This window comes from Ambystoma mexicanum, chromosome 5q, assembly GCF_040938575.1.
Source record: "Ambystoma mexicanum isolate Mex_15411 chromosome 5q, UKY_AmexF1_1, whole genome shotgun sequence".
NCBI lineage: Eukaryota > Metazoa > Chordata > Amphibia > Caudata > Ambystomatidae > Ambystoma > Ambystoma mexicanum.
In genome coordinates, this window is record NC_090933.1 from 1,312,758,214 (window position 1) to 1,312,774,048 (window position 15,835).

A 15,835-nucleotide genomic window follows, 5' to 3' on the forward strand; every position below is an offset into this window, starting at 1 on the left:
CGTATCTGCACACCCTCCGTGCAGCACCACTTGTCTTTTTTGTAATCCTTCAGTGGCCAGTGGTCATGTACACCCAGTGCCCCGGCGCACTCCCCTTTCGACGCTCCGTCAGCCCCAGTGCCGTCCAATCCACAGTCCAGCCTGAGAATGTTCGCCTCACAGTCCTACGCTGGGGAGTCAGCCTTATGTTGTGTCTGGGGATCAGCAATTGCCCCAGATTGGTCTCTTCTGTTGTCTAGCTTCTGGGTGCAATGCTGTCATGATGCATACCCCCGGGCATCCAGACCACGTCCAACAGCCCCGGGAGCAGGCATCATGTCGCCTTGAGAAAACCCAGCAACCCCTGCTAGGGGCTGTCTGTGTTCAGTCCTGGCGCCTATGGCGCCAGGCTCATATGGGACATCCGTCCTGGCGCCATAGGCGCCAGGCTCATAGGTGCACACTTACCTGATGCAGACCATGCTGCAAGAAGATCCAAGCCCATGTGAGGCCTGGAAGGGACTACTTTACCTCAGGGACTATTTTGTTACTCGGGTGTGGTCGGGGAGGAATACCTACCTGGGACTACTTTGGAGGCTATTTAAACCACGCCCGAAGAGCAGCACACGCTTTGCGTTATTCTGCATCCAGCAGCGTAACGCTCACTGTGCCAGCAGCAGCATCCAGCCTTCTGCCACGCCCGCCTCGAACCTGGAGCACCTAGAAAGAAGGAAAGAAGCAAAGGTTAGAACAAGAGTATTACCTTATTTCTTACCTGATTCCGGATTCATCGCATCTTCAAACCAGAGGAAAGACTTTGTTTTAAACGCATCCCATTGCCAGCAGCAGCATCGCGCCATACTCACCGTTCCACGCAGCATCTCTTCGATCCGGCGCTGTCTCCATCTTTACATCGCCGAATCCCGGCACCTAAGGGGGACAAGAAACAACAAGGTGAGCAGAGAGAACAGACAGAGACAATCTCTTTGGCCGCCATATGCTTACCTGATTTTACCGCCAGAGGTATAATTCTTCAGCATGTCATATCTTCTAATGCCACACCTGTAAGATAAGGAGAAAGCAGCAAGTTTAACCCTTGGCATTATTTAACGGACAGTTTTGGGAAACACAGACTTTTACTGGAGCGCTTTCAGTTGTCAATCTTCTTATTGGGTCAAATCTGCAATATAAAAGAGGAATTGGACAGGAGTGAATTCCAGACATTTTGAACTCTTACGAACTATATACTTACGGCTCTTCGCCAGAATCTTTTGGAGTCAGGATTCGTCTACAACTCTTCCAATATCTTCAAGCTAGTGAAGTAACTGGTCATCAACGCGCCCCTGCGTCCTTTGCAGGATGGAGAGCCCATCCTTCAAGAATATAAGGTGGGATTGCTGAGAGGGCGCTTCAGAGGTGATTAGTGGGGAGGACAGTGGGGGTGCTATCACTTGAATCCACAAGTGGCTAAATCTATCTCTCCACTTGTAGGAGAATATTTCTACGGGCAAAGCAGACAAGATTAGGAGGGCAGATCCAGTCAGTCATCGCTGCACTACGCATCAAGTGGGTGGAGGCCGCAGGAGTCTAGGTCCGACCGACGCCCCTGTGGGAGCCAGGTGAGCGTAACAAAAGCCACCTATACTTCTAGGAGATGGCCCTCCAAAATATGCCTGGTTTCCAGTGTACTGGCACGCCTCACAGCACTGGCCACCAATTTTCCCACGGGCAGCACAGCTTACTGCATTATGGGTCATGTGGGGCTTCTGTGCTGAGCTGTAGGTAGCCCCTTTAGTGTTCAAATCAGGTCTCCAGTGTCCCTGTGTGCTGCCACTGCCACGCTTCCCCTTACTTCAATCCCAGGGGCCACTGCTACTTTGTAGCCAGCCTGCTTGCGGGCACCATTATCCAAGCGCAGCGCTCATTCGCTCGTCTCTTCGGAGATGTTGATACAATGTGTCTCAGGTGGCTTCCATCAGCGGCTTCACCGCGGGTCGGCGCCCGCCATCAATATGCTTTTTCGTTCCGCAGATCTTGTCAGGCTCCAGCTGTGTGTGTGCCCGCTCGGGGTGCACACGTCCTCGGGTGCTGTATCAGACAGCAAGACTCACGCGCCGCTGTTGTAGCAACATCTACAGATGTCCTGAAGCTCCCTTTGTTCACGCCGCCATTTTGCCTCTCAATCCATGCCGGCGCTCATAAAATCGAACGTCTGGATCTTCGTAGCAGTGCAACGCACATGTCCCAGATTATCAGCGAGTGTGCTCCTTACTATCACAGGCAGGGATGTTGTTTTTCAACGCCGGCAGGGATCCGCACACACTATTATTCAAACGGATCGACACAGGATCACAGGAGCTCCTCCGGAGCGCGTCCCTCTACATGGCCGCCTTAGCCACGCCCCCTCCTGGTGGAGAAACATACCATCAAGCATGTTATTTGAGCCGTGGGCGTTTTCAGTAGAAGGGCTCTCACATTTTTGAAAACAAGACACCAGATATCAGGAACAATGAACATAGAGGGATCTAAACAGTGCAACAGCAACTTCATGCCTCTTAACTCACACACTTTTCTCTCAGGCCGTTAACTGGAGCTGCCGGGCCATTACCCTCATTTCAGCCCTTGGAACGGGGGCTTAGTGCCACAAACTAGTTCTAAAGGCTGACAAAGGGTTTTAGCTGATAGAAGGGAAGCTGGTCCTCTGTTATAGGAGCACTGGGCAAGTGAAATGCTTTGTTATGCAGCATACTTGCAAACCCTACCGATTTAGGCGGTAGGCTAGAGCTTTTTAAGCACTCCTACCGCCTACAGATTTGGGTGTTTGATTCTACCGCTTTAGTGTGTCAGTCAAGTTGCTTTATGGCTCCCCAGGTGCTGATGCCTCTGAGCGCGATCCGGCACAGAGCCAGAACCTGCAGAGCTCAGACAGATCTGCAGAATGAGAAAGAGTTAAACCTGTGTGATTTTGGCTGCTGGTGGGTGTTCTGGTGTTATGCAGTGGGGCCTGGCATTCCAGGTAACGCAAAGAATGGGGGCTCACACTCTGCTTCTGGTTGCAATACACTGCCTGCGTTTCCCGGGCTTTCACCCTTATTTATTACCTTTACAGGCATCATGACTATACCCGTTCAGGAGGCCACAGTCTCACATCTACTCTATGTTCGTGGCATGCCGGTAGCTTCCATTCAGCAAAAACCCTCGAAGCCTGATGGGTGGTGCTGGTTGCTTTCGAAGGGCATACCAGCGTTGGCTCTCGTTCCTTGGGGTCTTAGTGGGCTTCTGGCAGTGGGCCTATTTCTGGGTCACTGTGGGATGTTGTTTCTTCCTCTCGTGACTGTTCTGTCTCTGTCGGGTCACTGTCTCTCCTTCTCCAGCCACAGTCACCATGCCGTGGCCTTTATTCCTGACGGTCCAGGCTGTGACTCATATGTGAGAGCTAGCTACCTCGGAAGCGCTCTGTTCTTTAGTAGCGCTGTGTCTCCCACTAGTAGTGGGCTAGGTGCAGCACCCTTTCTTCTTGCCTCATTGGGATTACAATCCCGTGTCCTTTTGGCACCAATCCTTTTGGGGAGATGGAGAGTTTGTGGCGGATGCCAAGCAGGCTCTGTAGCATCTACTGCATCTGTGTCGTGCGATGTGAGATTGACGTCAGGTATGTCTGCCACTCACCAGTCAGGATGGCGTTCTTGGTGATCTGTAGGCAGGTGTCTTTGGTTGTTTCCTCTATTATGCCTTGTAGGCGCATCGTCTTTGGTCGGGCCCATACTATAACGTGGAAGACGTGTTTCTCTGCTTCAAGCGTTGTGTGATTTTGGCTGCTGGTGGGTGTTCTGGTGTTATGCAGTGGGGCCTGGCATTCCAGGTAACGCAAAGAATGGGGGCTCACACTCTGCTTCTGGTTGCAATACACTGCCTGCGTTTCCCGGGCTTTCACCCTTATTTATTACCTTTACAGGCATCATGACTATACCCGTTCAGGAGGCCACAGTCTCACATCTACTCTATGTTCGTGGCATGCCGGTAGCTTCCATTCAGCAAAAACCCTCGAAGCCTGATGGGTGGTGCTGGTTGCTTTCGAAGGGCATACCAGCGTTGGCTCTCGTTCCTTGGGGTCTTAGTGGGCTTCTGGCAGTGGGCCTATTTCTGGGTCACTGTGGGATGTTGTTTCTTCCTCTCGTGACTGTTCTGTCTCTGTCGGGTCACTGTCTCTCCTTCTCCAGCCACAGTCACCATGCCGTGGCCTTTATTCCTGACGGTCCAGGCTGTGACTCATATGTGAGAGCTAGCTACCTCGGAAGCGCTCTGTTCTTTAGTAGCGCTGTGTCTCCCACTAGTAGTGGGCTAGGTGCAGCACCCTTTCTTCTTGCCTCATTGGGATTACAATCCCGTGTCCTTTTGGCACCAATCCTTTTGGGGAGATGGAGAGTTTGTGGCGGATGCCAAGCAGGCTCTGTAGCATCTACTGCATCTGTGTCGTGCGATGTGAGATTGACGTCAGGTATGTCTGCCACTCACCAGTCAGGATGGCGTTCTTGGTGATCTGTAGGCAGGTGTCTTTGGTTGTTTCCTCTATTATGCCTTGTAGGCGCATCGTCTTTGGTCGGGCCCTTGCTATAACGTGGAAGACGTGTTTCTCTGCTTCAAGCGCTGACTCACAGTCCTTTGTGGACGTCAGTCTGGGATGTCGAGACAGGAAGTCGACTGGGTTGTCAACCCCTGCTCTGTATAGGACTTCCACGACGTATTGTTGCAATTGCAGCATCCAGCGCTCGATTCGTGCCTGGGGTGCGGGTCGATCCCTTAAATATCAGCACCAGCGGCTTGTGGTCCTTGAACACTCGGACATGATTTTCCACAGTGTAATTGTGAAAATGCGGGCACCCTTACAAGATGGCTAGGGCTTCCTTTTTGATGTGGGCATAGTTTATCTCTGTCAGTGTCAGCACTCTGCTTGCTCAATGCGATGGGGTAGATTGTCCTCTCCTGGTCCTTCTCTGTTAGGACTGTGCTCAGTCCTACATGACTGGCATACACGAGCAGCTGTTTCTCGGGCGCTGTCAAAAAAAGCCATGGTGGCGTCTCCTAGCAGGGAGTCCTTGATACATTGAAACGCTGACTCCTATGGCTGTTCCCACTCCCAGTTGGCATTGGCTTTTGTGAGTTCCCTTAGCGGTGTTGCTAGGTGGCCATCCTGAGGAAGCAGCAAACCTCTGTGGTGCTGCTTGGTGCTTTGGCATTTTTAAGGCCCGCTACTTTGTGTCCGGGGTCATCCCCTTCTCATTGAATACATACCCCAAAAAACTGAGCTCCTTCTTCCCAAACTTGCATTTTTCTGCATGAAGAGTCAGCCCAGAGTCCTCCAGATGTGGAGTGTGGTGGCTAATCGGGAGTTGTGTTCATTCTCTGTTTTCCCGTAGACCAGGATATCGTCACTGATGTTGGTCACGCCAGGGAGATTTTGCAATACTTTCCTGATCTTATGTTAAAATACCTCGGCTGCAGAGGAGATTCCAAAATTGAGTTGTCGATATCTCAGCAGGGCGAGATGAGATGAGAATGTTGTAATGTACCTCGATTCTTTTGCCAGCTTGATCTGGTGATATCCAGACCATTAGTTCAGTTTGCTGAAGGTTGTTGTCCCGGTTAGATACACAATGAGTTCATCTATGGTGGGGTGATGTGTCTCTCCCTCCTGATAGCTTCATTAGGCACCCACATGTCGATGGCCTGTGGTTGTTTGGGCTTTGCATTCACAACCATGGGTTACAGCCACAGTGGTGTGCCTGTTGTTGTCTATGTTATTTTGGGATCCTCCAACTTCTTGAGTTCTGCTTCCACTGCCGCCCGCATGTGGAACAGGACTCTCATATTCTGAACCACCCGAGGCTCCACAGTGGGGTCAATGTGTAGAATGACGGTGCCATTTTTGAGGCATCCAATGCCCTGAAATAGTTGTGCATGTTTTTCTAGGAGATGCTCTATCCCCCTGAAGTGTATCCTGAATGTGAAGCGGATCAGCTTTAGTGTCTTTGGCTGTGTAGTGTTTCTATGCCCACATCCACCACGTAGATGCATGAGTTGCACCTTTCCTTATCGTACGTCAGTTCTGTCTTGAAGGAACCTCTCACTGGTAGTGACTTCTTGCACCCATACGCGTACAGCTGGACGAACCTGTGTTGTAGTGGCGGGTGAGCGGAGAGTCTCTCATAGCGCATTGCATGCATCACATCGACTGTGGTGCCCATTGGCCTGATCATGCATGTTGTTTGAGCGTGCCTACCACGTTTATTTTTGTTGTGCCAGGGTTTGATGGGCGATATCATGCTCTCTCCTTGGCTTCCGTTATGGCGGTGTTAGTTCGGGGGACAATTCGCCTTCCGACTTCTCCTACTCGTCGCTATCAATGTCATTGTCATCTGCTTCTACGGCTTACGCCCGTCCTCTGTCTTTACGTGTGTGCAGTTTTGCAGGGTATTTGCTGGTGTGACTGTTTTCTAACTTGCTCTCTCTGCAGGAGTCGTTGCTTCTATTTTCTGGTGATACTGCAGTTATGTTGTCGAGTTGGCTGCGGGGGGCTGAGCTGAGGCACACCGATGCAGAGTGAATTACTTTTCTGCACTTGTGGCAGATGACGCCTAGTGCCGGGCATGGTTCCTCTTTGTGCCAGGGCCCTCCGCACCATTTGCAGGACTCTGGCCTTCTCGGTTTCAGGGTAAACTTGTCCCGCCCCTTTCACAAGGTGCTTTTAATGTTGCTACAGTGTTTTCAGAGTTCTTGGAGTCTAATGGCAGATGGCTGATCATCGTCTCCATTACCGTCAGCTGCCCGTCTGTCCCCTCTCGTTGGCATCCCAGTGGCAAATTTGCCTCGGACATGATGACCCTGCCAGTTTTTCCGACAAGAGTCTGTGGATTACCTGTTGACGGACCGAGAACTCCTCATCTGGGAAGTGACATCCTATTGGCATTTCTCTGAGGCGGCTGTGGAAATCATAAATCTTTTCATTGGGCCGCTGGCATGCCTGGCTCATTTAAAATCTGTCAAAGTCAGGTTTCAGTTGCAACTTGAATTTGTTAGTCAGCATTGTTTTGTGGTGCCGTAATGTCCTTCGTGCCCATGTTGGGCAGGGCATTGAACAGCCTGAGTGTGAGGGTCCCCAGGTTGAGCATCAGGAGTTTTCGCCTGTCTTCGGTGTCTGTGACTTTACATGATTTCTTTGCAGCTCGAACTGTTGCAATCACAACTCCCACCTGAGCGTGGCTCCTGACCCATACGGGTCAAAAGGCTTCAGGAATGTCGTCTTGGCCAAGTCTAGCCACGTGTTGTTCTCAGGAAACGGTCCTTGGACGCTCACCCTTGCTGGTGATGCTGTGGGGTCTTTCTCCCTGTTGACTGCAGGTCTTGGTTACTTTGTGTCACGGCTGTTTTAGGCTGAGTGTGGGAGCTGCTTGGAACTATGAGTTGTGGACGTAGCGTTGAGGCCGGCTATGCGCTCTTCACAGTGGCCCTGGCATTGCCTTCCTATTCAGATGGGCATTCTTTCTCACACAGAATGCCTGGTGGAACAGCACTAGGCCAGTTTGTCGAGGCTCGCCTTGCTTTGTACACAGCAGGATCTTTATGTTGACCTGATTAGTTCCTGCGTTGTCAGTGCAATTGTGTTATTTTTTCTTCTACAGAGCCGGCACTGCTTTGTTACTTATATTGGCTGTCTGCCTCTTGGCGGCGGGACCGGGCGGGCTGGGGCACTGACTCACGGTTGACTTGTCCCCTGGTGTGCTTTAGTTGTCAACCTCCGGAACCTTGGAAGGCCTATCAATGATATTAACTACCTCCTTGGCTTCCTCCTCACCTGAGTCTTCTGGAGAAGTGTCGCGGCGGTAAACCTTTTTCCCAATCTTCTTTTTCTTAGAGAAGAGGTATGGCCGTCCGCTGTGAGAAGCCACCATGATTCCCTGCCAAGCAGGAAAGCAAGAGGCTTCCTTCCCGCAGGGACCGGGTAATGAGGGAAAAAAGCGGATGCTCAAAAAAACCCTCAGAGAAACAAATCCACGTTCCTGTAGTTTCGGAGAGTGATGTGAAGTAATCCAGCAGATCCGATGTAAGAAGCAGGATGACTGGAGCGAGTATCTTGATCAGGAGACTGAAGGCGGGGCAGGTCCTTGGAAGAATCCAGGAGTGAAGGATGAAGGGGTAAGAGAAGGCAAAAAACAAAGAGAAAACCAGAAAGGCGGCGGAGCGCCACGGAAAGAAAAGGAGAAAGCGAACGGCGAAGGGACGCCGACTGGAGACCAAAGGGTAGCAAAAATAGCACGAAGGAAAAAACACACGGAGCCAGCAACTCGGGAAGAAACAAAGTTGCAACGCACCGAACACGGAAGTGGGCGGTGCTTAAATAGTGAAGCCGGGAAGAAAAACAGAGAAAGACTAGAGCGGTAAACCTGGGAATGGACAGGGAAAAACAATGGATGACCTAATCGCGCCGCCAACGCCAGGCGTTCCATAGTCCCCACCGGCGACTAGACGCTGGCGGCATGACATTAGTACACTCCGGCTGCGTCCTCTGCTCAGCGGCGTGAGCGCGCGTGTTCAGCGGCGTCCTCTGCCGGCCTCCACTGTTGATGGGTGTGGGCTGGCTCACGCACCTCGCACCGCTGCGGCAGGTAAGTGCTCTTCTTCTCATTCCGGCGGCTGCTGTCAATGCGTGCCTCGGCGGTGCTGATTGGGGCGAGGGGTGTGTGTGTGTGTCCTGTCAGCTCTTGTGCGGCTGACTGCTGGGCCACCGTAGGTGTTTCTGCTGCTTTGTTGGGAGCCAAACTTGGGTCTAGCGACTGCATTTGTCTATAGTGTGGTGTTATGCAGTGGGGCCTGGCATTCCAGGTAACACAAGGAACGGAGGCACACACTCTGCTTCTGGGTGACCGCACTGCCTGCGTTTCCTGAGCTTTCGCCGTATTTATTACATTTACTGTACCCGCGTCATAACGCTACCCGTCACGCCGCTGTGTCCGTTACATGACAACATCACAGGTGATTGACAACTCTGTGATGTAATTCTGAGCGCACGTGTTGTACTTGCAGAAAGGCGAGTGGCTGACAGGTCTACACTCAGTAGTGCTGGATAGGTCCATTTTCCTTCCGTTCTTTAAAAACAAATTGTGGAGATGCAGAGAGACATTAAAAAAGAACATGAAGCTTTTCTGAAATTGCTGAACCCCCATGCTAGATACCGGGATAAAAAGAGAGTACTATTTGAATATTTTGCTCTGTCTGCATATCAGCTCACAGCCATATTAAAATCATATCAGTGCCGCCAGCGCTCCAGGGCCCCGGCCAGTTCCATTAGCGCCATGACGCTGATTGAAACTGGAAGTAGCTCTGAGCACTTTCCCAGAACCAAAAGCTTGACTGAAGGAACAGAGCAACACGATCTGGGGCAGGTAAGGAGACATGGCAGGGAGGGAGGGGCGAGAGAGAGGTAAGCAGAGGGTCGATAGGAAGGCAGAGAGAGAGAGAGAGAGAGAGAGGCAGAGAGAGAGAGAGAGAGAGAGAGAGAGAGAGAGAGAGAGAGAGAGAGAGAGAGAGACAGAGAGAGACAGAGAGAGAGAGAGAGAGAGAGCGATGGGAAGGGAGCAGCGAGGGGAGAGGAGCCAGGCAGGTGGATAAGATAGATGAAAGGAGGGCAGGAGGCAACAAAAAGCCACACAGCGATTCAGGGAGGCCCCCGGCCACTGCCCCATGTTGCCAGTCAGCAGTTTCATAACAGCAATATATTCCTCTCTGTATTACTTTTGTTCTGGGGTTTGCCTTACAAGCTGCATTTGCAGCAGCCCTTGCGGCCGTCACTTCCCTTCGGGTGAGGCATGTTTAACTAGTTAGTTTTCGGAATATTTGATGTGTTAAGGGCAGGGATGTCATCGGGACCTTTCAACCTTTCAGTAGAATGGGGCCATGAGCCTCAGGGAGGTCCCTGGCCACTGCCCCATGTTGCCAGCCAGAAGTTTTATAACACAGCAATATATTCCTTTTGTTCTGGGGCTCGCCTTGTGTTGTATCGTGCTTTGGATGGATGCATGGGCCTGGTGATGTAAGAGGGAGTGTTGTGGTCTGGGTGCGAGAATGTTGCTGTTTGAGTGGAGGAATGTTCTGTGTTGAGGTTCCACGCTCAGGCCGTTGGAGAGGCCCTGCCTGGATGATGGGAGCCAGTGGTTCTTACTGAGACATCTTAATGTAACTGAAATAAAGCATCTGCTGGCAGCTCACTTGAAGGGCATGCAGATCCTCCATTACTTCACCGTATAAGCTGCGTTTGCACAAGCCCTTGCAGCTGTCACTTCCCTTGCGGTATACAGAAGTGTTATCACCTTGTTGCCTTTTCACACCAGTTTCTCCACAGCAGGCACGTGTTGAAATCGAAGGATTTGTAGCTTTTCAGTGGGTGTTTCATGTTTCAGGTCCCTGCTGGCGAGCCATCTCATGATAATCAGCGGGTATGTTTTAAGAGGAAAATATGTGTTAATGAGGAAGACGTTGGTCGCAGTGCTCACAGCTCTCACATTTGGTACATTTCTCTCTAATGATGAGGATCTGGGATAGGCCACACCAGCCAGTCCAGTCCTTTCCTGTGATCTCTTCAATGCCATATGTCACTTGAGGTAATTTCCTCTGATGTCATGAGGTCAAAGTTCATGTGACATAACTTCCTGTGATGTCATCATTCTGCTAATTACTATTTTTGAAACTTTAAGATTCCTACAGATTTTTGGTCACAGAATGTTGGCATGTATGATGCACCAGCTTAATAAACAGGTCACGTCTTGTAACAAAAAGGGAGTGGAAAGAACACTGTTATATCAGAGAATCACAGTCTGTCTGTCTCTATGCTTTGATGAGGACGGGGCGGCAAACCGTTTAACCAACCAACCACTGTGGCTTTCTCAGAAACCAAATAAGTAAGCTTCAACTACTCAAAGATGTTTCAAAGCAGCGTGACAACAGAAGACTACTATGAGCCACAAACTAAGAGGAACACAAACCAGTGTTACACCAGCAGCCCAACAGAAAAAGGGTTCCCTGCAGGAACGGAAATACAGGGGCATAAAATAAGAATTCTGTCAGGGTCCATGGTATTCCACGATGAACGCAAACATGAAAGTTCCATGCCTGGAGAGTGGGGCACACATGGAGATGGTGGAATGGGCAAGCGCATAAGATGGTAGCCGGCATGAGAAGTTGGCTCCCAGAAGTCATCATTAGGCACATGCAGAGCAATTACGGTTATAATACAAGCTCTGCCCATCTGCCAGACACCTTCCCAATGGCTGTGTTTGCTTGGACACCCCCCTGTGGGTTTCTGGTTGCTGCCCATAGAAATTGGGCAGCGGGGTGCACAGCCAAGATGACTTTCTGCCCATCATGCAGAACTCCGGTTTCCTGTTTGCAGCCAGAAGGGAATGGCTGCTCTGGTACAACACCCCGGTGGAGGCAGGCCATTGTGTGGAACCAGACTCCCCATGTTACTTTGTTGCAACCTTTCCAGCCCATGTCCTGCTCAGAGCTGCCAAACTCATGGACCCAGGAATACAAACTTGACTTCACTGGCTGCCTCCGAACCGACTGCACCATGGCTAGAATGATTCTCTACCTCATGATATCACACTACCTCTTTTTTGCACCTTCTGAACTCCAGCTCTCGCACCCCCTCACAAAATTGGCCCAGGGTTCTACAGTGAGAAGCGGGAGGCTTTTCTAGACCTTGTAATACAGAGGGGTGGTTTGTCTCCCAGTACAAAGACTGACAGACTTGGCAGGCATATTATCTGCCGACATTGTTAGGGATTTCAATCAGGCGACGCACACCTTAGTCTCTGCCCAGAATTCAGCGCGCAATTGAAATGCTTATGGTATAGATTAGATTCAATATTGAGATGATATATCACTCATATCACACCCGCTTTTCAAATACCCCAGGTCACAATGGATCATGAACCAGGCTGGTTGATAAAATACAATATTTATTTATTTATTTATTTGAAAATTAAAAGAATCATACCATTTTTAATATGGGGCAGCAATCACCAATGGAGTGATAAGAACAATAGGAATGGAGGCAATGCACCTAATTCAACACTTTAGCAACACAGATATAAAACCCCAGGGAATAGAAACACTTTTTGATTTTCGGAAAGATAGTACTCAAGTTAGGATTTCCCCCTGCAAAATTTCGTCAACCCACAAACAATCACTTCTGAATGGATATAAGGAAACAGCAGGCAGTTAGGAATATGTATCTGGAAACGGAATTCAAATCTATCTTTCCCTCCTCAAATGAGAGTGAAAGATGGATTTGAAACCCTTGAAATGTTAAAATGACACTTGGGAATGGCTGAATAAAACATTGAATGTGTATACAAATCTTGAAACAAAAACAATTCTTTACAGGAGCAACACTGGAAAGATACTAGCAATCACAAGCAATGGATCGAGCAAAAGCATACAATTCGAAATTACATGGAAGATTGAAAACAGTTTATAATCTAAATGACACGTTGTAAAATTAGCAAACTTTTGCCATTCCCGCCTAAATTTTCCAAAACAGTTTTTAATAAACATGGCTGAAATATTGTAAATCGTGATGCTAGTTGGGGTGTAGCTCTGGATCCTAGGTACAATATGGAAGTGAAATGAGGTGTCTACCTGGTAAATTGAGTGAGTTATGCAAGCTCTAGTGAGGTGCATTTTTGAGAAAATGAAGGCGCGAAAAAGGAAAAGAAATCAATTTTGACAAGGACAGTTTTACTCTACACTAGGACATTCAGGCTATGCCACCAGATTGAGACACAGTAAGTTCTGGGGTTGACTCGAGAGTTCAACCCTAGCACCTCCGCACCCGCCCTGGCAGACCCAGTCCGATCACTCCAAACAGGATTAATAGTTTAGAATTTTACAAGACAAAATTATTAAAGATGTTGGCGCTAGCACAAGAAATCAAAGCAGGGCTTCAAGAATGATTTTTGACAATTTTAATAAAATATCGGGGTCAGAATAGGATATTTTAGAGATTAGGATGAAACAAAGCAAGGCAAGGTATACTATGTTTTCTATGGTTCCTATTGATACTCACAGTCCACTTTAGTTAGGATTTTGGATTTTGGACAGTCAGCGGTTCTGGTCGCCACACGGATCTGGTCTAACAAAGGACCGGCGAACAACATCAGCGGGACCGGATCAGAGGGCAGGGACTGGATACCAAAGGATAGTTCCTCTGGACTGGCAGTTCTGGTGACTGGATACTACAGATCAGCTGGATGGCAGGTTTGCAGCAGGCATGCATTTAGTGAGCAGCAAGGTTAATTCAGGATGCTTCCCAAAACACCACAGCGTTTCCCTTGATTATTGGGATTATTTTAGAATTGAGGCCCAGCTGAATCAGGATCAGCAATTCTTGGCCTTGTGGTTGGGATCTGCAGTTTAGATGGATAAATGCAAGATGAAGACAGGAACAGGACGCCGGCGTAGGAAATCATCAACCAGTGTGCCCTGTGTGTTGTCAGGGGCTCTTATTATAATGCCAGGTGACATCATCACAGTATATGACAGGGGCAGGCTTTACTACACATGTCTCTAACAATAGGATTGGGCAAGGGTATAAGTCTCCGCCTAGCTCTTTGCTGGTAGGATCACAGAAAAATGATGTCATGTTTATGGGGTGATATTTACAGTTTCCAGAAACCTCCCAGAGTTACTGCAATTACAATCTAATTTTGCCACAAACACATTTACACAATTGCAACCTATTAGTAAATCAGATACACAGGTTTCACATTTTTTTCCTCACATTCCAATCCAAACCCCCAGTCCGTGAGGCCTGGTTTCGCTCATCTACCAGTTTTTTGCACTTTCTCACTGGGATTTACATTTCTCCAAATTCTACAACTTTACACATGAGTGGGGATTGTCATAAGGAAGATATGTACAACATTTTACATTTGCTACATGGATACTTTTCTGGTAATTCCACGTATATCACCATTTCTGTCCACTTGGTGTCACTACATTCTACCAAGTTTTAAACTAAAGGCCACAAATGTACTTTTACACTGTGAAAATTCTACATTGTTACCAATTTTGGTTGCTGAGTTAAAATACTTTAAAGTTTCCTTATGGAATAGTCTTTAGAACAAATGGGGGTCACTGTCTGTCTTTTTTTCTTTTCTTTCCAGCTGACACCACTGGCATTTCCTTTCAAGCAGGATGGGGGGTTCCTCCGGCATGATTGAAGTTTTAGGGACTTTCACACCTCCAGCTTCCTTCCCTGAGAACTGCGTTGTCCTGGGTTCCAGCAGAGAAGAAAGTCTGCTCCACCCTATAATTATCAGTGGGTTGGCAGGATCTGCTGGGAGAGATAGCCCTTTTGGCAGAAAACCTGTTTTTCAACTTGCTAACTCAAGCCACCCTGGGTTTAACTTTCACTTTCGACCTTAAATCCAGAATTAAATAAGCCTGTTCTATCAAATAACACATGTGATATATTCTCTCCATTAACAAACCCCTTTATATTTCTAAAAACAAGTAAAACATTTATTTACCAGTGTACTGTTTTAAAACACAGGCATTTGTTTTTCCTTATTTTGAAAGCAGCTTATTTTCACACGTGGTGCAAGCTGACATTTCTTTCTTTAATTCGGTTTTGGGCAGCTCACTCAGATTTCCACAATGTCCTTGCAGCTAAAGTCATTTTTCTTTGAATGCATGAATTTTATCTAAACACTGGTATATGAAACTGACCAGGCTCAGATAGTTAAAGTTCATTTGAAGACAGCTGATGTTTGCTACATTGTAAAGAAAATGAACGCGCGTTGCTGTGTTAGAAAAAATAAAGATCTTTGTTGATTTCTTTCCAAGCTACTTTGACTGGGCCTTTCATTCAGGAATTATGCCCGGCTTTACAGAGGCACAAGGACTTCTTTAGGGCATAGCAGGGCCCTTTCAATCATAGAAGTTTCATGAGGAATGGACAGATGGAAATAGCATAACACATCATTTTGAAAGGGTAAAACAAGGTTTCATTATGAAGGTGAATTTTTGGCTTTTGCAGCAATGTAGTGTTGCCTTCACTTGATTCCATATGAATGTCTCAGAACACACTGGCACACTCCTGCAGTGTGTACCCTGTCCCCTGTTCCACCCGCCTAAAATGTGGGTGGCAGGAAGATGTAGCCATCTTTTGGTTGTTAAAAACATAGTTTTGAGATACTGGTGCGCACAGGAGCCAGTGCAGCCATTTGGCTGTGTCTTGCACAAATGCAGCAAATTGATCATTAGAAATATTTGGAGACAGGATCAATCCTTGCGAAGTGCAGGAGCAACGTGCTCCACACATTTCTTGACATACATATGTCTCTTGCTTAAGAACTTGGCAAATCCTGAAAGTGAATTCACTTTGCGTTCAGAGGTCGCAGGTGGAGCAATGGCTATTGCCCAGGCAGGGAAGCCTGGAGGTGTGAGATACATTGCCAGATACAAAAAGGTTTCAGCAGAGGGCAGCATTCCATGCACACTGTCTGATGGCGTAAGATGTAAGGTCAAGGGCGCGCTTGTACATGTGGACCCCCCCGTAATAAGAACCAGCTCTTTGATTTGATCCTTCTCATCGAGCAAAGGCTGGCAGAAAGAAACACATGTAGAAAGATGCCCTGGCAACCTGCCACAAAGTAAATGAACCAGGGCCTACTTGATTACAGATCTGGGGACAAGGGACGGTTCACCCAAATCCTTGGAGCTGGGTAGCACCCGCGGGCCACTCTGCCAAGAGGCTAGGAATACATGAAGAAAGCAGCAACTATGATTAGATTCT

The 15,835-nt window shown here is 48.4% G+C and overlaps 1 protein-coding gene across 1 annotated transcript in view; it reads left to right on the plus strand.

The window, feature by feature from the left end:
- Positions 1-14,873, plus strand: part of LOC138498070 (riboflavin transporter 2-like) — a 91,716-nt gene extending 76,843 nt beyond the window's left edge. Inside the window, exon 4 of the mRNA XM_069621922.1 lies at positions 14,202-14,873. Within this exon, the coding sequence (XP_069478023.1) occupies positions 14,202-14,258 (57 nt within the window). The 3' untranslated portion in view covers positions 14,259-14,873. The remainder of the gene's footprint in view (positions 1-14,201) is intronic.
- The last annotated feature ends 962 nt before the right edge of the window (positions 14,874-15,835 follow it).